Source organism: Sprattus sprattus (assembly GCF_963457725.1).
Source record: "Sprattus sprattus genome assembly, chromosome: 18".
NCBI lineage: Eukaryota > Metazoa > Chordata > Actinopteri > Clupeiformes > Clupeidae > Sprattus > Sprattus sprattus.
Genome location: NC_137916.1, coordinates 15,530,693 through 15,549,761, shown reverse-complemented (window position 1 = coordinate 15,549,761; position 19,069 = coordinate 15,530,693). Strand labels below are relative to the sequence as shown.

The 19,069-nt window shown below is 43.4% G+C and overlaps 3 protein-coding genes across 6 annotated transcripts; 1 reads left to right on the top strand and 2 right to left on the bottom strand.

Moving 5' to 3' along the window:
- Positions 1-347: 347 nt before the first annotated feature.
- On the bottom strand, positions 348-7,552 carry aaas (achalasia, adrenocortical insufficiency, alacrimia). Of its 3 annotated transcripts, none has more exons than XM_080856420.1 (17): positions 7,510-7,552; positions 6,838-6,972; positions 6,631-6,758; positions 6,487-6,542; positions 6,291-6,382; positions 6,097-6,143; positions 5,832-5,930; positions 5,373-5,516; positions 4,339-4,459; positions 3,902-4,026; positions 3,712-3,772; positions 3,282-3,372; positions 1,438-1,513; positions 1,254-1,321; positions 999-1,080; positions 715-799; positions 348-591 (listed from the first exon to the last, which is right to left on the bottom strand). In XM_080856420.1, exons 2-17 carry the CDS (start codon positions 6,946-6,948, stop codon positions 451-453), a joined length of 1,527 nt encoding a protein of 508 aa, XP_080712546.1. In that variant the 5' UTR covers positions 6,949-6,972; positions 7,510-7,552; the 3' UTR covers positions 348-450. The 3 variants fall into 3 exon arrangements, with proteins under 3 accessions (XP_080712546.1, XP_080712548.1, XP_080712547.1); XM_080856422.1 differs by having other exon boundaries at positions 1,438-1,510; XM_080856421.1 differs by having other exon boundaries at positions 7,514-7,550.
- Positions 7,553-8,097: 545 nt separating this feature from the next.
- mrps25 (mitochondrial ribosomal protein S25) lies at positions 8,098-9,779 on the top strand. The gene is made up of 4 exons (XM_080856011.1): positions 8,098-8,312; positions 8,639-8,745; positions 8,972-9,059; positions 9,476-9,779. The coding sequence occupies exons 1-4, from the start codon at positions 8,179-8,181 to the stop codon at positions 9,660-9,662; spliced, it is 516 nt and encodes a 171-aa protein (XP_080712137.1). The 5' UTR covers positions 8,098-8,178; the 3' UTR covers positions 9,663-9,779.
- A 119-nt stretch (positions 9,780-9,898) lies between these two features.
- Positions 9,899-17,536, bottom strand: rbsn (rabenosyn, RAB effector). 2 transcript variants are annotated; one of them, XM_080856119.1, is made up of 12 exons: positions 17,476-17,536; positions 16,334-16,631; positions 15,909-16,040; positions 15,320-15,420; positions 15,174-15,219; positions 14,712-14,873; positions 14,119-14,378; positions 13,822-13,892; positions 13,579-13,665; positions 13,382-13,484; positions 12,905-13,009; positions 9,899-12,764 (listed from the first exon to the last, which is right to left on the bottom strand). In XM_080856119.1, the coding sequence occupies exons 2-12, from the start codon at positions 16,494-16,496 to the stop codon at positions 11,691-11,693; spliced, it is 2,304 nt and encodes a 767-aa protein (XP_080712245.1). In that variant the 5' UTR covers positions 16,497-16,631; positions 17,476-17,536; the 3' UTR covers positions 9,899-11,690. The 2 variants fall into 2 exon arrangements, with proteins under 2 accessions (XP_080712245.1, XP_080712246.1); XM_080856120.1 differs by lacking the exons at positions 15,174-15,219; positions 15,320-15,420; positions 15,909-16,040; positions 16,334-16,631; positions 17,476-17,536 and adding an exon at positions 15,037-15,157.
- Positions 17,537-19,069: the final 1,533 nt, after the last annotated feature.

Below are 19,069 nucleotides of genomic sequence, written 5' to 3'. Positions count from 1 at the left end.
GTTGCTGGTCTTGTTTTGGGGATAAACATAAGATTGGAAAGAAAAGCAAAAACTACTTCTCTGTATCTGAATGTGTGTCATTCCCTAAGTTCCCAGGGTTGCTTATGCAATTTCAGCTGTATGTCTACCATAGACTTTGTCATGAGCCACCTGGTTTAGCATGGGTGAGACCAGGTGAAGCTCTCATGTCTTAAGATTTATATATTTGTGCACCCATTCATTCTCTGCATTTGAATTGTCATCTCTCCCTTAAGCAATGGGAATGTTTTTGCCAATGAAAGTTTATTCTGCACTAAACAAAGGTCTTTCACAGTAAATCATGTCCAATAAACACCAGTCATTGTATGTCTGTTAAAATGTCAATTTCTCAATCATAGCAAAGAAATGATCATTTATTCCAATACAAATAGTGACAGATGGAGAGAAGCGACGGCTTTGTGTGAGTGTGTTTTAAGAGCACTGCTCGGTGTAGAGCTGATGTGAGCTGTAGTCAGCGCTCTGGCCTGTGAGATGAGGCAGTGGGTTGGGCTGAGCGGCTCCTGCACTCACAAAGTAGAAGGGCACATGGGTGATTTTTCCATTGGACCAGCACTGTACAGAAAGAGAGAGACACACATCCTGTCATACGGTCACCTCACAAAAGGATGCTGGCCTCAATGTAGGTATGATGGTGAATTGTATGCTGAGAGAAACCTCACATCAACCTGTACTTACCACGGTCAGCAGTGCCCCGTGCTGAAAGTGAGGGTGGAATTGCATGAGTCTGGGTTCAGCCCCTGCTTCTCCTTGCACAAACCCGCTGAAATAGAAAATGAAAGAAAAAAAAATATATTTCAAATTAAGCATATATTAAGTCAACCACATATCAATTAGGATTCCCCTGCTTATACTGTGTGAAGAGTTTTTTTTCTTTTGTAAAAGGCTCAATTAGCTGACCCCCAGTCGTTAAAAGAGGGAAGAGGTGGAGGATGTGGAAGTTGTGAGACGGGCAAACACACCATGGCAAGAGCTCGAACACTGGGCTGGAGCGGGTCTTAAACACGGCAATCACAGCAGGACGGCCCTCTGTCTTCGTAGGCCCTGTGGACCAGAGAGATGGCTCAATACGATACCTAAAAGGTAGTTACCACATAATCTAATGGGGTACTTTGGCATGACTGAGGGAGTTATTGCAGTGTTGGATGAGTTTGAAATTTCTGACCACCACCAAACTCATCACAGCTATAAACTAAGTGTTCCACAGAGGGGGATACCTTTTAGGAGCACAGCGAGCCTCTCTCCTCTAGGATCCCACGCTAGGGAATGCACTTCTCCTCCAATTCTGTGAAACCCAAAAACACACATCACTTTCTGTCAAGAAACACACACACACACACACACACACACAAATGTATTGACAACTCCTCATCCTATCGTGAATACACACATAGCACTTACGTTATGTCCCCATCCAGACTGTTAAAGGTGGTCTCAGACAGATCAGCTACTATAGCTGCAGCTTTTGGACCTCCTGCTATACAAACCCATAAGTATACACACACACACACACACACACACGGATCGGTCTTTAATCTTCAAATATAGGGAAGAAACAGAGACAGTGGGTACGGAAAGTATTCAGACTTCTTTACATTTTTCACTCTTTGTTTCATTACAGCCATTTGCTAAAATCAAAAAAGTTCATTTTTTTCCGCATTAATGTACACTCGGCAACCCATCTTGACCGAAAAAAACAGAAATGTAGACATTTTTGCAAATGTATTAAAAAAGAAAACTGAAATATCACATGGTCATAAGTATTCAGACCCTTTGCTCAGTATTGAGTAGAAGCACCCTTTTGAGCTAGTACAGCCATGAGTCTTCTTGGGAATGATGCAACAAGTTTCTAACACCTGGATTTGGGGATCCTCTGCCATTCTTCCTTGCAGATCCTCTCCAGTTCTGTCCGGTTGGATGGTGAACGTTGGTGGACAGCCATTTTCAGGTCTCTCCAGAGATGCTCAATTGGGTTTAGGTCAGGGCTCTGGCTGGGCCAGTCAAGAATGGTCACAGACTTGTTCCGAAGCCACTCCTTTGTTATTTTAGCTGTGTGCTTCGGGTCATTGTCTTGTTGGAAGGGGAACCTTCAGCCTAGTCTGAGGTCCTGAGCACTCCGGTGGAGGTTTTCTTCCAGGATATCTCTGTACTTGGCCGCATTCATCTTTCCTTCAATTGCAACCAGTCGTCCTGTCCCTGCAGCTGAAAAACAACCCCATAGCATGACGCTGCCACCACCATGTTTCACTGTTGGGATTGTAATGGGCAGGTGATGAGCAGTGCCTGGTTTTCTCCACACATACCGCTTAGAATTAACTCCAAAAAGTTCAATCTTGGTCTCATCAGACCAGAGAATCTTATTTCTAATAGTTTGGGAGTACTCCATGTGTTTTTTGGCAAACTCTATGCAGGCTTTCATATGCCTTGCACTGAGGAGAGGCTTCCGTCAGGCCACTCTGCCATAAAGCCCCGACTGGTGGAGGGCTGCAGTGATAGTTGACTTTGTGGAACTTTCTCCCATCTCCCTACTGCATCTCTGGAGCTCAGCCACAGTGATCTTTGGGTTCTTCTTTACCTCCCTCACCAAGGCTCTTCTCCCACGATTGCTCAGTTTGGCTGAACGGCCAGGTCTAGGAAGAGTTCTGGTCATCCCATACTTCTTCCATTTAAGGATTATGGAGGCCACTTTGCTCTTAGGAACCTTGAGTGCTGCAGAAATTCTTTTGTAACCTTGGCCAGATCTGTGTCTTGCCAGAATTCTGTATCTGAGCTCCTCGGGCAGTTCCTTCGACCTCATGATTCTCATTTGTTCTGACATGCATTGTGAGCTTTAAGGTCTTATATAGACAGGTGTGTGCCTTTCCTAATGAAGTCCAATCAGTTTAATTATACACAGCTGGACTCCAATGAAGGAGCAGAACCATCTCAAGGAGGATCAGAAGAAATGGACAGCATTTGAGTTAAATATGAGTGTCACAGCAAAGGGTCTGAATACTTATGACCATGTGATATCAGTTTTTCTTTTTTTATAAATTTGCAAAAATGTCTACATTTCTGTTTTTTTCTGTCAAGATGGGTTGCTGAGTGTACATTAATGCAGAAAAAAATGAACCTTTTCGATTTTAGCAAATGGCTGAAATGAAACAAAGAGTGAAAAATGTAAAGGGGTCTGAATACTTTCCGTACCCACTGTATGTGCATAGGTCAGTGTATACACATGTGATTGAAGGGGATGATCTGTATACCTGGTGAATCAGTGAAGGTGAGTGCGTAGATAACCATCTCGTCCTGAACACTGAACAACAGACGAGAGCCATCAGGACTCCAGCAGCCAGACTGACAAAGAGAGAGGAAAATGATTTATTAGACATTGATTTATCACAGAAAGAAAATGGATGTGTGTGTAGAGAAAGGTTTCACATTTAGGTTTAAGAGTAAAAATGTCTTTCTTCACAATCCCTCAAAAACAATTCACTCAACATAACACACAGGTCTTATATTCAACAGCCTTAACAAACACCATATATAGCAGGAAATTGACAGATAGTCGACACATTTCTTTCCCTTCAGACTGAGTACCTCATACACTTTCTGTAACACACACACATCTTATACTGTTACACATTTAGATCTAGTGCACATGTGGCACGTGTGTTTATGTTCACCAAAATTCACCTGGCATCGGCCTTTTAAGCATGGCCATCTCTCACACGTCCACATACTTGTCTCCCATACCCTACAGAAAAAAAAAAAGACATGCCGTTTTCTATCAAGGTGAAGGAAAAGTGGTTAAGGAAGGACATACGACTTAAATCTTTTTGACTATTTGACCACAGCCATGAACCTAGTTTGGTAGCAGCTTCACCTGAAGAGGGCAGAGGGTGTGGCTGCCAACACTCTGCTGCCATCTGGTGCCCAGGACAGGAAAGTCACACCACCACCCCCCACTCGCTGCAAAGGAACACAGCTCTCCGCTGCAACATCCCACACCTAAACAGTAAACACACAACATGAATACACCAACAAACAAATCTAAACAAAAAAAGCAAAACAAATGTGTTCACCAAAGCACAATGAATCCATTCTCACTGAATGGCCATATGTTAGCGTCAGTAAAAGAGGAAGTACCATTATTTGCATATCAAGTCAATCTCTGGATGAAAGTGTGTGTGTGATAAGACAGTGTAAGTACCTAGTACTCACACCCCAAATATTTTACTGTTTAAATATTGAGTGCACAATGTCTACAATCTCAGGTTTTAGAATGGCTCCCAACACTATTTGGATCTTGATGATATGTACCAGCATGGCTGTGTCCACTGGGGAAGCAGACACTAGGAGAGATCCAGACGGAGCCCAGGCAATAGAAGTGACTGGAGAGTGACCAGGGTGGGACAACACTTGTGCACAGCCTGATGATGGCCTGACGGGAAAAAAATAGACCTGCTGTGAGTCAAAGGGATACACACATAGGGCGTTTGTGTCTGTGTACTTACTAGGGCTGCAACGATACACCTACTTCACGATTCGATTCGTATCACGATTCTTGACCCACGGTTCGATACACCCCACGATATTATTATTATTATTATTATTTTTATTTTTTACCTCACGATTTTTAAAATATATTTTCTAATTCACATTAGAATAAGTATGAGCTATAAAAAAAATGAAGAAACAATTTAGAACCAAATATTGAGGTTTTTATTACTCAAAGCAATGCTGTTGAAAAACATTCAACAAACTTCGGAACCTGTTATCTATCTGCAGAGCAAATGTCAGGCTCATACAAAAACATTATCGTGAATTAATTGATGCTAATACCTAGCGCGGTCTCTATAGGATTTCCCATATACGTTAGCATTAAGCTAATGTATTTTCTACCACAGTAAAACATGCAATACTATGTGATTGTTTTTAGAAAACGAATGTTACGTGATGAGATTACTAAAATGTAGTCTGCATGTCTGCTCAGTTTAGCAGTGCTACCCAAGCAAAGGTTTGAAAAGAACTTCAAGCTTCAGACTTTCTGTTAGGGAAACAGCTTTCTATCTGCCAAGCAAATGGCAGGCTCATGACAACACGCGCAACCTTTGGGAGCATGAACTGCAGTTTAGAGTAAATTTTGCGCAACAATTAACCCCAACGCTGAAGCAAGCAGCCGCCTTTACTAGCGAACCAAACTTTTTGTATCACGTAACCGCTGAGGGCATGTCGCGGTTCTGCCTCCTCGCATCGCGATGCAGGTTCGTGGCCCAGAGTGACGCGATTTCTCGGTTCGATCCAATATCGTTACAGCCCTAGTACTTACTGAATTGTAAAGTAGGTGTGCATACCGTGTGGAGAGGGAGGTAGGGTCTACATGCCAGACCAGCAAACAGGTGTGGCAGGCAACAGCCAACGCAGAAGCACAAAGAGGCTTCCACTGGAGGGCTGCAACACTACGCTGCAGCCTGTGCTTCAGAGTGGGAGCTGTTGCACTGAGAGAAGGAGGGAGAGAGAGAGAGAGAGAGAGAGAGAGAGAGAGAGAGAGAGAGAGAGAGAGAGAGAGAGAGAGAGAGAGAGAGAAGGAAGGATTGAGACAGACGAGGATAGATAGACAGTGGGGTTAGTATCTGTGATCCTGAGAGGGCAGAAAGTCAAGCAGGTAGTTTTATAGCCTGCACTATGCTAAACTGCATCCTGAAGTTTCACACCAAGAGATGGTGGTTGGGCGTGTATGTGTGAATGTGTGTGTATTCTCTGATAGGATGGTGCCCCACCACATATAATTTGCCTTTCTGAAAGCCCAATACCTTTTGGAGTTCTGAATCCTGATGGAATCATCAAGAAGGGCCACAGCAAACTTGTCTGTGTGAGGGTGCCAAGCAAAAGCTCGGACCGTGCAATCTGACCTGTCACAAGAGGTGAAACAAAACGGAGTATAGAAACGATACAACACAGTCTGACACACATACACAGAAATAACACTCAGTATTGAAGAAGAATACGCTAAAAGATGTTATATATTCTTTACAAGTAATTCTAAATGGCACCAAACAGGGACACAAGAACACTTACCAATCCAGCACTTGTGAGAACTCTGCCACCATGTTCTCACTGCTCAGCTGTAGAATCACAAGATTGAATAATAGGTCAGAACTGTACTCAGAAAGGTAAAACACCACAGTTCTCTAAAAGCAGAGACATTTCAGTGCATACACTACATGCATGTGGGGTGGGGGGTGAGTAGTAAAAAGTCGAGAGTTACTTACAGTAAGATGTGGGAATAGTGAGCCATGGAATGATGATATCCAGCGAAGTAGAGCCAGCACACAGCCAGAGCTTACCCCTAACCACTTGGGGACTGTGGAAAACAAGTTTAAAAAGCATCATCAGACTGGATATAAAGGCTGTGTCCATTGTGCAGCATACTTCAGAACTGTGCGCAACATAAACAGAAACACTCACCCTCCTCGGCACTGTTGGTGATTTCATCCAGTAGTCCAGACAGGCCTGCATCTCGCCTGTGGGACAAACACCACACTGATATTAACAACTATAATAAAGTCAGCATGACAGAAAGACACACAGAATGTTCTATGCATTACACACCAAGCTCCCGCACTCCTCATCCAGAGTGTGTCTCTGTGGTCGAGAAAGGCTGTTTTACTGCTGCTCTCGGGACGACTGTGGGGCTTTAGAGATTCACGTGGGAAGTGCAAGCCGGGTGGATCCCACTCCTATCAAAGAGGAAAGTGTCAACAAATTACATGATGGTGATGCGGATAGTAGCCAGCACATATTTGAATGATAACTCACCTGCTTTGGGTAACTGTTGGACGATGACCCAGACACGAGCTCATTGTTGGACTCGTACAGTGTCACTTCTCCGTCCACCAGAGGTGGTGGAAATAAGGCAAGAGAGCACATAATACCACACTCCACCTGTAGCAGCTAAGCAAACGGATTTCACTTTTAAAGAGACCACCATAGACTTGTGCTGCTTTACATATAACGTGACTTCGAGGTTTAATAAAGTTAGACGATCCTCGTATCTGCATTTCATCGATCAGCATAGTAAAAACCTCAGCACAACATATCAGGTTAGTCCTATATTATCAGGTTAGCCCTATAAACCATCTGATTGGTAGGCTACTAGCTAGCTAAATTGTTTTACGTCTACGTGAACGTCTGACCTCGGCCTCAACTTGGCCTCTGCTATAATGGCCAAGAGGGAGAACAATAGCGGTTTCCTATTTCGTCAATTCTAGCCATACTTTAGGAGAAGATGACTGTAAACGACACACAAAATACAAGCAAGCATCAGATACAACATCCGAACAGTTAGTCTGCTGATTTAATGCCAGTTGAAACAAAAGCTTAGTAACTTGTCAGTTAACCTTAATGTTGGAATAGCGGCATCCTCACACTCTCGTCTCGCGGTTTATTAAACAATTAAATAAGAAAATCAATTTACAAGGTAGTTATTACCTACAATGTGCTTCCTACATCCAAACAGAGGTGATCCCGCCGCAAACTGAGATTACGGTACGGTGAAACGGACAAACAGTACCAAGTCGTAAAACCGCAGGAGGACGTGTTTAAATCATTTCCAACAGTGGTTGGTACATTGGGATCTTAATAAGTTGTCTTTGAGAGTCAAGAAACTGAGGCTGATGGAGCACAAATCTTATGAAGAGACTGAAAATGTGAGACTTAAAAGAGAGGTGACGGAAAGAGCAGAGAAAGAAAAAGAGGGATACATTATAAGAACTGTCTCACACACTCATTCTATGATTTTCATTGACACCTGATTATCACAGTAAGATTTCAGACAGATCATCACACTCTGCATTTTACGCCAAGGTACCATTGAAAGCTGGGAACTTTGTTAATAGAGTTATTTCCTGTGTTAACCTGATAATATTGAGAGCACAATGTTTTCAGGACAAATACAAAATAAAAAAAAAGAACGAACCCTCCAAACCACGAGAGGGCGCTCGCTGTTTTCAGAGTACAACTGATTATTATTTAGGCCGGAACTAAAGGTAGATGGTAAAACATCTCTGGTAAAATGTTCAGTACATACACACCAAAACGAAAGATACACGATTTTGTTTGATGAACAGTTGATAGAACGTTATAAATAGGTTTGGAAATATGCCTATGAAAGGGAGGTTTCCGATTCGGAGAACATTACAGTATCTCCAAAAAGGTGAAATTGTCTTTAAAAATGCAGTCAAGATTATGACTGTGAATTACAACACGCATGGAGAACTCAGTGAGGGAGCAAGGTCAGTTTGCTGTCAACTGCTATCAGCGTTAATTTGCATGCTTAGACCCATCAAAGACTCGGGTAAACGTTTTATCTTATACAAAATTGTATTTGCCTTATGCCTGTTCAGCAACAAACATTAATTCTCCCTCAAAAGTACCTCAACGTGGCTAATGTCATTGTATCAAACTGCCGAGAATGCCACCCTGGCTGGCTGCTACTTCTGCAGGAACTGTGTTTTGCTATGATGTTAGCGAACCTATTGTACAATTTTACAGATAGCTTATGCTATACATTGAGAGGTGAAGTCGGTGTTTTAATTTCTATTTGTGTTGTGCTTTACAGAAAGTTCGTGTTTTTCAACGTGCCTCAGATACAATATAAAAATCCATGGGTGCAAGTTGTGATGTTCAAAAATATGACGCCGTCGCCGTTCCTGAAATTTTACTTGGGTAAATTTCAGTATTATTTAGTTTTTTTTTTTTCCAGAAATGTACTTACCGGTAGATATTAAAGATACACACACTTTTTGATCACAGTGTATAATGAATATTTTTTCCGGTTGCTAAATCAGATTGTGTCTATTGTTGTCATTTACATTATTTTACAGCATTTATTATTAATTTTGTGAAACATTTGAAGTACAAGTTTTGATTTTGATTTGGTAATTTTGAGCAGATGATGGTGAGCAGGTGCTGATGGATGTGGAAGGAAAGGAATATAAAGAAATTACACAGCATGTCAGGAAGATTCTTGGAAAATCTGAGTAAGTGTCAAATAATTATTTCAAATTTCACTGTTTGCTAAATGTTAGATGGAAATGGGGCATATTTGCTATGCTCCAGAACTTGCACATTGTGACATTTTAATTAGGCATAAAACAAGCTTCTGGGGGGTAACCATGCATTCAGCCATTCCTGAACATTCTGTCTTTCCATGTTAAAGACTGTAATTTCTATTTGTACCACCTACCACTTCCTGCTACACTGTGTACATTGTCTTGTATAATCCAGAGCAGGAAACAAATGTTTCACAACTGTCCTCAGGAAATACAGCTATTGGGTAATATATATTTTCACAGGTAGGTTGGCTGGTCTGTAGTACATTTGGAAAGGCCCTGTGTGCGTTTGTTGATATTAAATATGGAGGTACTGAGTGTCTGTCAATCCTCTGCCCTTTCAGTGCGGTTCTGCTGGCTGAAGCTCGACAGGAGTCTGCCAACCCAGCCAACTTTGGGCCCAAGAAGTACTGTCTGAAGGAGTGCATTAGTGAGGTGGCGGGCCAGGTGCCTCACCCGGGCCTGGTGCCGCTGCCAAAAGAGATGACAGGCAAATATCGGGCACAGATGGCAGCTAATTCACAAGACTGAAACGAGTGGGATTGCTTAGAGTGAATGGTATGGATAAATGGATGAAGAATGAGAGAAACTGCAATATTGTGTCTCTGTGTTTGTGTATTTTGTATAATAAATGGTCTCAATATATCTTAAACACTTTGTTGGTTTTCACGTTCTGATTACTGATAAGCATGATTAATACATCACTGTAATACTTTGCTTGTCAAAACAGATCCATATCAATGCTAGTTTGATTACTTGCACACAGGTGAGACTTAAACCAAAATACATAGTCTGTGTTTCTTCACATGTAATTTTATTAGTGCAGAGTTACGACGTACTCCTGACCTCAACACAGGAGAGCAGGCAACATTATCGAAAAGCTTCTAAATGAGTTATCCAGTGCGCCAGATATACAAGTGCCCCATGACGGCAGTTGCATTCTGAAGGTTGGCAACACTGTGTAACGTGCACTGTTGATGTAAGACAATACTGTTCCAGCTTGAGACAAAAATGTGTCAACTTCATGTCCTAAAGTTAAATCTATAAATCAGAACGCAATGTCTTCATTACACAGTATACATGATAATACTTAACACTGGATTTGTGTAGTGTCTGCATGGTATTGGCATCCCCATTGACGTTTTATTGAAAGTTGCTTTAGCAAGTGAGTGCTTGTGTTAAGAGTGGTTCTTAACTCCTTTATGGAAGCAGGCTAAGTCTTAACCCCAGTGGACAGCAGCTCTAGATTAGTGAGTATCACAAGATGCAACATGTAGGTTCAGCTTCATGCTAAGTGCATGTTAGTGTTGGCTAATGGAACATGACACGACCTTGTGGGCAGCATATAAAGAATAGGAGCAGTGTTCTCAGAATCTTGGATTTCACAAACAAAATTCACTCTTATTTACTCACAAAGTACTTATTCTCTGTCCACATATGACTTTTTAACAGGAAGAACCAAAACATCAACTTTGTTCAGGGATTCTTGGGGGAGGGGGACCATGCAAATTGTGTTGGCCTCTGGTGATTTAAAAAGTGCTTTATGGCAAATTGCTCAAAGTGAATGGGATCCAAAATCATGGAGTGCTGATGGTATGACATCCAGAGTGCTGATTTGATCAAATCCTCAGATGCTGGCGTAGTTTAACTGAAAAAAGTATATCAGTTTTGTAAGCCACATCTTTAAACCAGATTTTGAAGTTGGTGCCAGCCCTGTCTATGACTTTAAGGATATGGTGCAATTTAAGGTTGGTGTAGAAGAAACCATATGTGACCACAGAGTAAGGCTAGATTCTCATACAGGTTATATTCTTTCTGACAACTGGAGAGCAAGAGTGCAGACCATTTCTATAGGCCATGGCTGCTAATGGTGACCCCTGAAACCACTTAGATGACAAGGTAAAAAGGACAGTGAAGCGGTTCATGGACTTTGTTCAAGTTGTCGGCTGACTGCAGTGTCACATAAATACATTCTAGCAGTAAGGACTGCACTGTACCCACTGGTATCGCAGAAAGAGCCTTTTGTTGCTGAAGCCTGCTGGACAGGCTGACATGAAGCAGGAAGAGACTTGATTGAGGGTAGGCAGAGGGAGAACAGGCAGAGGGAGAACAGGCCTCTCCACACGAAGTTCCAGACAACTATAGGTGCTTGCTAATGTTGCCAACTCTTTGTAAAACCTAAAAGTCCTATTTATCAGTCTAGCTCAAAGTCTGTGTGTCTGTGTGTGTGTGTGTGTGTGTGTGTGTGTATGATCTCCCCTTTTAAAGATGTTAATACAAATTTACTTGAGAGGGCTGTGTGCGTCCCTTCGTCCGTCCGTCTGTACATCATCTCTCTCTAAAGATGTTAAGAATTGTCCTGGAGAGGGCAACACAACACCACAGAAGTGACCACACATCTGGGTGTCCAACTTTTATGAGACAAATGGGATGAAAAGGGGAGAAACTACTAGTCTTTATAGTAAAATTAGACAGAAAAGCAGGCCTGATGGAAAGACACGAGTAGAATTAGAGGATGAGAGAGAAAGAAAGAGAGAAAACGTGACGACGACAGAGGGCTCAAGTGGCTTTTCTCTTCTGTTCCTGAAGGGTGTGCTGCAGCTCTCGCAGGTTCTCAGACAGCAGCTCCACCTCATCTGCGCGTCCGTTCTGTTTGGCGTCAAAGATATAGGCGCGGATGTTATCAATCTGCTGCCGTAGAAGCTCCTCCTCAATGATCTCACATGCTGCAGAGGCGTCGTCCTCGTCCTCATCGAAGGGATTCTTGGCTGCTTCAGGTGGCGTGCTAGCTTTCGCCTCCCTAAACAGGTGCCTTGCACCATCGTCCTCATCATCCTCAAAAGGGTTTCCACTCACTGGAGTTTTTTTCTTGGTCTCAACTCCATCCTCCTCTTCTTCCTCCTCCTCCTCAAAGGGGTTGTACTCCTTTCTCCCGTTGGCAACAGCTGCCCTCTGTTCTTTCTGAATGTCCTCAGCGAAAGGGTTGGAAGCGTCTTCCTCCACTGGGGTGGAGTCTTCATCGTCAAAGGGGTTGAGTGACAGGGCTTGGTCTGATGCGGTCGGGGGAGACTCACCCAGCGGCGGGAAGCTCTTTATGCTGGCTGCTCTGGGTGGAGATGTGCTTAGTCTTGCCAGGGTGTAGGTCTTGTCCTCCTCTTCCTCCACCGCTGCCTGCTCCTCTTCTTCTCCTCCTCCTCCTCCTCCCTGCTCCTTTTCCCGCCACTCCCAGCCCTCTCGCTCCTTTTCCTGCCACTCCCCACGCTCTCGCTCCTTCAACTCCAGGTGCGCCAGCTGCTCTTGCTGCAGGCTCTCCTCCTCAGCCTGCCTCTTGGAGAGCTCGATGGCGCGGCTGGTCTGCTGAAGATCGTACTCGTCCTGCAGCTGCCGCAGGTTCTCCTCCAGCACGGTGGCCTCGTCCATGCGGCCGGCCGCTCGCGCCTGCCGCAGGAAGCTCTGGATGTTGTCGATCTGCTGGAGCAGTGGGTCATCCAGCTGCCGGGTGTGCAACGTGTCCGACGAGGGCAGCCAGCCGCCTGCCTTGGTCATACAGGGAGCACGCGCTGCGGTAGGGACCTCACCGTTGGTGTTGGGGGTTGGACGACTCCTCTCCACCTCCGACCTGCGCTTCTGAGCCTCCAGAGTGGAAGGGAGAAGTAGTTGATTAGTCAGACTATTTGCTGTGTGTACATGATTCTGTGCCTGTGTTTGCAATTTGTATGTGTACGTATGTGTATGTGTATGTGTATGTGTGTATGTGTGAGAGGGTGTTTAACCTGTCTCTCCTGTTGTAGTCTCCTCTCCAACTCCTCTTTTCTCTGCTCCTTCAGCTCTTCATACTTGTCCTTGGTGGGCAAAGACATGAGACCCAGAAGCTTCTCCTGAAATGAAAGAATGTATTTGCTTGTGTGTGTGCGTACACAAGTGTAATAAGTAAGTGAGATTGAGTGAGTGAATAGGACCAACAATAACTAACTGATAACTATACAATAACTATACTGATGACTTAAAAGTATCCTATCTGTACCATCTCAGACGCTAAGAGACCAACTCTGGAAGGTAGTGGCAACCCTCAATAAGGTGAGGACAGTTACCGAGATCACAATGACTTCTGCACCTCAACTGCAGAGACAGACTACACAAATAAATGTAGGAAAAGACACAACACCCACAAGCTGCTCTAGAAAAAACCTGAATAAAACCAAAACAACGAACCTTGTGCAATTTCTCTGCGTGTAAAGTGTGTCACTGACCTGAACAAACAGTGTGGCACTGTAGCGCACCATCTTCTGTAGCTGAAGAGTCTTTGGGCGAGGCGAAGGTTCCTCCTTTAATCCGAGTGTCAGAATCCTCTTACTGGTTCACACAAAGGAACAGAGCAGTATTAGTCTACTGCAGGGAAGCGCTTGCAAACAGCACAGGTGTGTAGTGCAGGGAGAGTAGTGGTAACCTGAGTGCATCAATGAGCTCGTAGTACTTCTGCACCTCCATCCTAAGGCCGCCCGCTGTGTCCAGGTTATAGGTCGTCTCCCCCGCACTGTACAGACAGAACAAAACAGGAGGACACAGTCACAGCAGTCTACAGGGTGCATTATCTTGTAAAATATAAGGGTCTTCCTGCTAATTTATCTTCCTGTTTATCCATTGGGGTTGAAAAATGTATTTCATGAATCCTAATAGGAAGGGGTCTTACTTTAAGGACTCAGCCATGCGGATGTATTCCGGAGCCTTCTCATTGACCTTGTCCATGCAAAGTCTCAGTTTCTACATAAATACAACAAGGCAAGTTAAAGGCGTACAGGTTAAGAATCAAAATTCTGAGCTGTGAAAAAAAGACACTTTTCAAAATGTCTGTGGGTGAAAGGGAAGTGCTTCTAAAGGTCTGTAATGAAGATAAAGAGATAAGAGTAAAGGCAGGGATGATATTTTGTTGATTTTGATGAGTGACATTTTGTGTTAGAGGAGCCCCACGTGTCCTTTGTGCATGTACCTCATAGAGTTTGACAATGTCTGGCACGTGGTCCTTCTCCTCCAGCTTCTCCTGGCGTTTCAGCAGCGTATCCATGCAGTGGTGGCAGCAGCGGATGCGGTCGTCGTCTCTCTCCTCCAGCACGGAGCTGACCGAACTCAGGCTGCTGATGCTGCCGCGCCGAGGAAGGGACGGGACCAGTGAGCCCCCAGACGACTCCTTCTGCCCAGGGCTGCCTGCTGGGGCACTCAGGCCGTCGCGATTCCCACTGGTCAGTTTGTCTACATGTTAAAACAAACACATACCAGCATGAGAGGACACTGTCATTATTAATATAGGCTGGGCAACATGGGCCAGTAATGTGTATATTCTGTAATGTGTTGTGTATATTGTATGGCTTGTTTTTTGTCCGGTACGATTGTTTCCCATCATATCCAAGTGGGTTATGGTGTTGGCCGGTCTGTGTGTTTGTGCTTTCAGGCTAACCACAGTACGTACGTGTGTGTGTGTGTGTGTGTGTGTGTGTGTGTGTGTGTGTGTGTGTGTGTGTGTGTGTGTGTGTGTGTGTGTGCGCGCGCTTGTTGCAGTCTTACAAGGGAACAGATAATGCTTACAAGCTAACGGCAAGGGGACATATTCCATGCACTTCCTGCACATGATGGAGCCACACAGGCGGCAGTGGTGACGGCGGTTCCTAATGTTGAACTTTCCCCCGCAGTCCGGACAGAAGGGCACATCCGAGTCATTCACCCAAGCCACCACAGACTTCTCCATTGCTGAGGAGCAAACACATACACATGCACAAGCATGTAAGAACCTCTAACAGGCCACTGTTGTGTGCCAATAGCGAAACACTGTACACATGTGTTGTAATTATAATTATAATTCCTCTGATACTGATACATACGGTGATTCTTTTTACCTCTACAATGTTGTTACCTTGCTATGATAGTGAAGATGCGGTGTCCTCTTTTATATTGACAGACAAAAGGACTTGATTCAACGAACTACATTCACAAAGTTCAGAGTCAACTTGCTATGACAATGTATTTTTTTCAGGATAATTTGTACCCCACCTCTGATTTTTCCTGCGTCCATGTTAGTCCTGTCAAAAGACGTCAGCTGCAAAAAAACAATTGCGTCCCGGAAAGCGTTTCAGAATTACTGGCATTTGAATACATACTGAAATGCAACTCAAGTCATCCACTTTTGTTTTTATCACCTTCTCTAGACGGATGAGGCGTTTATTAACTTCAATGACATAGTGGTCAATCCTCTCAGCTCTGTGTTTCTTGAAAAGGTCTAGATGGCTCTTGGTGGCTCCTAAGAAACAAAATAAATTATACATCAGTGACTCCTGCTATAATTTGACCAAAAGGATGGTAAAAAAACAGCACCCACTGAAGTGCTTGCACTACCGTGAATTAATCCCAACTGTCAGCTAACTGACTTGCCATTTTGAAAAAAAAACATAAAAACAAATGTCAGAGACACTTTATCCCAAATTTGAAAGCTTCTGTGTATAATACTCTTTTATCCAAAGTAACTTACACTAGAAGTGAGGTATACATTTTCTCAGCATACAGTGTGTGTTTGGGATCAAACTCATGCCAGCTGAGTTACAGAAACACATTTGGGGGCCTCTACTCTGTTTTTCTCCAGCCCATGAACTCTGAACTTAATTTCATGGCTATATTTCTATCCCTGAGATTTATAACCATTCAAAATTTACCAACTACAAGACAGATACACAATATGTAGAGCAAAAAGTATAAAATCCATGGCTGTGGGTAAACTGCCAGAAGACTCACCAAGCTCCTGGGGCTCCCACATGTATGGGTCCACTCCCCCGCAGTAAAAAGATTCGTAACTGGTCTCATTCCGCTCCTCTCCGTCCCGCTTAAGCAGCTTGTCTTTGGCTTTCTTGGCCTTCTGCACCAGACCTGATAAGACACATGGACAGCTGAATGCTAAACCACTTGTGGTCAGTGAAACAAATCTATATTATGACAATCTATTACTGTACCATGGTTTAATCAAAAAGTTAAACATAAGTGATCTTAAATTGGCCTCCTTAATGTACAAGGTGATTTATTTTACATACATGTAAGTAGTAAGACAAATGTGTGTGTGTGTGTGTGGGGGGGGGGGGGGGGGGGGGGGGGGGCGGTGGTTGAGGGTGTAAATTAGGTCAGTGAAATGCACAAGAGTTAAGAATGCAACAAAAATGACTTACTTTTAATCTGACCACGTACATGTCGCTCCTCTCCTGAGTGCTCCTCCTCATAGTGATCCTGCAGTTGGTAAAAGGACTGCAGGTCCTTTAGACACAGAGGACACAGGAAGCCCTCCTTCACCTCTGCAGAACCCTCCAGAGGGGGAGGATAACTGGATGCCATGGGCACGGCCAATGTGAGGCAACAGGGCACTAGAGGGTTGATGCTAGAGTAAGTGGGGCCTCATTCATTCATGCTGCACCTGAGATTTGGGGCCTCCTACCCCCAAACTCCTCCATGGCACCCAAGGGTGGATGCCTGCAATTCAGACAAAAGCAAATGCATGCCATCTTAACTGATCACACAATATTGTTGGCCAAAACAAAAACAAAATAAACTGCATGATTTAAATTAGCCTAAGCGAGAACTTTGGCATTCTGTAAAAACATAGGAATGACATCCTATCAAGCACATCATCATGTTTTGATAAGGTCTATACAATTTGGATACCAACGAGCTTCTGTCTGTTGCACATTATAGTGTATTGAATTGTGATAAGAGTCAAAACATATTCATATTTACTGAAAAGCATGTGGAAAGTATTCATCTTTAGCCTACTTGCTGACATCTGAAGACAAGATATTGTTAGCTCACGATGCATTCTTGCTGAGAAATAATCCTCATGAAATAATCTTCACTGACAAGATATGTAGGATAGAGTCTATGATCTATTAGGCATCACGGCCAATCAAATTTTATATCGCAATCACTGAATAAACTGAACAAGAAATAGTCTAGCCGTAATACACGCAATACACCTACCAGGGACACAAATAGCTATAACGTTGCATTCTTATGAGCAACTATGTTACCAACCAGCTAACGGGCAACATAAACGTCATTCATGCCCAAAGATTACATGAAGCTTTCTTCATCAATACAGCTGATAAAAACGTTTAATTTACATTATGAAAACTAAATGGCGACAAAAACAGATATTTAGCAGCTGCCGTTAGCTAACAGCTAATGTTAGCCTAAAGACAGACCCATCACATCAACCTCACCATACAGCATCAGAGCTGACTAAGGCTAATGTAAACTAGCCACAAAAACTGTTGTCAACCCTGCAAGGCACAAAGGGTGACTTTGTTGGTGAACTTACCGTTTGTAGTATTACACAATTGTAAGCCTCGTATGCTTCTTCCACAGTGGTTTAAATTCCCAGCTGTGAAGGTGCAACTCCCTTCAGGGGTGAAAGGTGAATCTCTGTCTCGTCACACGGTGGATCATGTGATCCAGGCCAAGGCAGGCATGTGAGCAGAAAGGCGCCCAGTTTGAAACTGGCAAGGAGGATGAATTGGTCCAGTTTGACTAGCATGGGACAGAGGTCTGAATATATTTCATTTTTTTCTCCACGCGCTTCGAGGGCATCGAATCAACTCTACGAGTCTACAAGCACTAGATACATTGCTAGACACCATATCCGAGCCTTTGTCACTGTCAGAACTTTTACACTCCTTGACCCCTTAGATCAGGGTTTCCCAACCCATGGGCCTCGGAGCACCATCCACTGGGCCGCGGAAATGTTTTTTTCAAACTGATTTTTATTTGAAATTAATATTAATTTGTGCTGTCAAAGTTAGTGCTTTAGTCTATGAGATTATTGTGGCCGAGATGAATGCGATCAAATAATTTGTTTACTTCCGGTGTGCGTTGACCTCTGTCACGAAACCGCCGTTTGCGTGCCTGGCTGCCTGAAAGACAGACGGTAGTGGGAGGAGGAGAGAGCTGAGGAATTGTAGGGCGGAAAGTTTATGTTTAAGAGGCAAAATAACAAACGACGAAACTAAAGTTGCATGTAGCATTTGTCAAGCTGAATATAGCGATCACAGAAGCAGCTTTATCACCTTAATCAAAGCACCCGACAGAAAGCAGCTCCAGGTTTAATGGTCGCCAACCCAAACTCCACGACGTTTCTAGAAAAATAACTAGACCAGTCTTGTAAAGGTAATAAAAGCTGTAGCAGTTTGGGTTGCCGGTGACTGTCGGCCCATCAACATAGTTGAAGACGGTGGGCTGACTGTGTTCCGAATGGCTTCAGCGGACAATTCTTACGATGTACCGTCGAGGTGCACCATTGTGTCTCCCATACATTCCTGGTATGACGGCGACAGAGCACGAAAAAAATGGCATTTATCAACAGTGTCTAAAATACACGCTGTCTGAAGTGATTACTGCTTAATTTATAAGATGTAGTCTTTAGAAGAAAAAAGGATGAAAGGCAGCCCGTTACTTTTGAAACAAGTTAGACGAGACGAGTCGACGGATCAGTAAAGCTGATGTAGTGCTGTTTTTTGTGCGTTATCATTGGAGTGTTATTATACAAGAGGACATGCTTTTCTGTGGAGAGCTACCAACTCAAACTACTGCCCAGGAATGCTTGGTGCTATTTATGTTAATGATAGATTGCAGCCACATATTTGAATCATTATTTTAATTATTTGAATCATTATATTGACCTATTTGAACCTATTTGTTTCCATGTCCGAAGCATCACCTATTTTAATCAGGCCTAGCTGAGTGGTCTTGTTTGCATGTTTCATCCCTTGTTTTGAGTGCATGCTATCTTTTGGTCTATTCTGGTTTGATTTCCGTGCTTGTTTGCTGTGCACAAATAGGCCTAGGCCTACTGCAATTAAGTTCTCTGTGTGGTTTTATGTTGTTTTCTGGTGCACATTACAATTTTGATGTAATAT

Coding starts and splice junctions, on each gene's coding strand:
- mrps25 (XM_080856011.1), top strand. CDS start 8,179: ATGCCTATGAAAGGGAGGTTTCCGATTCGGAGAACATTACAGTATCTC. Junction 8,746..8,971: donor GTTCCTGAAATTTTACTTGG/GTAAATTTCAGT, acceptor AATTTTGAGCAG/ATGATGGTGAGCAGGTGCTG. Junction 9,060..9,475: donor AAGATTCTTGGAAAATCTGA/GTAAGTGTCAAA, acceptor CTGCCCTTTCAG/TGCGGTTCTGCTGGCTGAAG.
- rbsn (XM_080856119.1), bottom strand. CDS start 16,496: ATGGCATCCAGTTATCCTCCCCCTCTGGAGGGTTCTGCAGAGGTGAAG. Junction 15,220..15,319: donor GCCTCATCCGTCTAGAGAAG/GTGATAAAAACA, acceptor GTTTTTTTGCAG/CTGACGTCTTTTGACAGGAC. Junction 12,765..12,904: donor GACTACAACAGGAGAGACAG/GTTAAACACCCT, acceptor TCCACTCTGGAG/GCTCAGAAGCGCAGGTCGGA.
- aaas (XM_080856420.1), bottom strand. CDS start 6,948: ATGTGCTCTCTTGCCTTATTTCCACCACCTCTGGTGGACGGAGAAGTG. Junction 5,931..6,096: donor TTCTCACAAGTGCTGGATTG/GTAAGTGTTCTT, acceptor CTCTTGTGACAG/GTCAGATTGCACGGTCCGAG. Junction 800..998: donor GTGTTCGAGCTCTTGCCATG/GTGTGTTTGCCC, acceptor TTTCTATTTCAG/CGGGTTTGTGCAAGGAGAAG.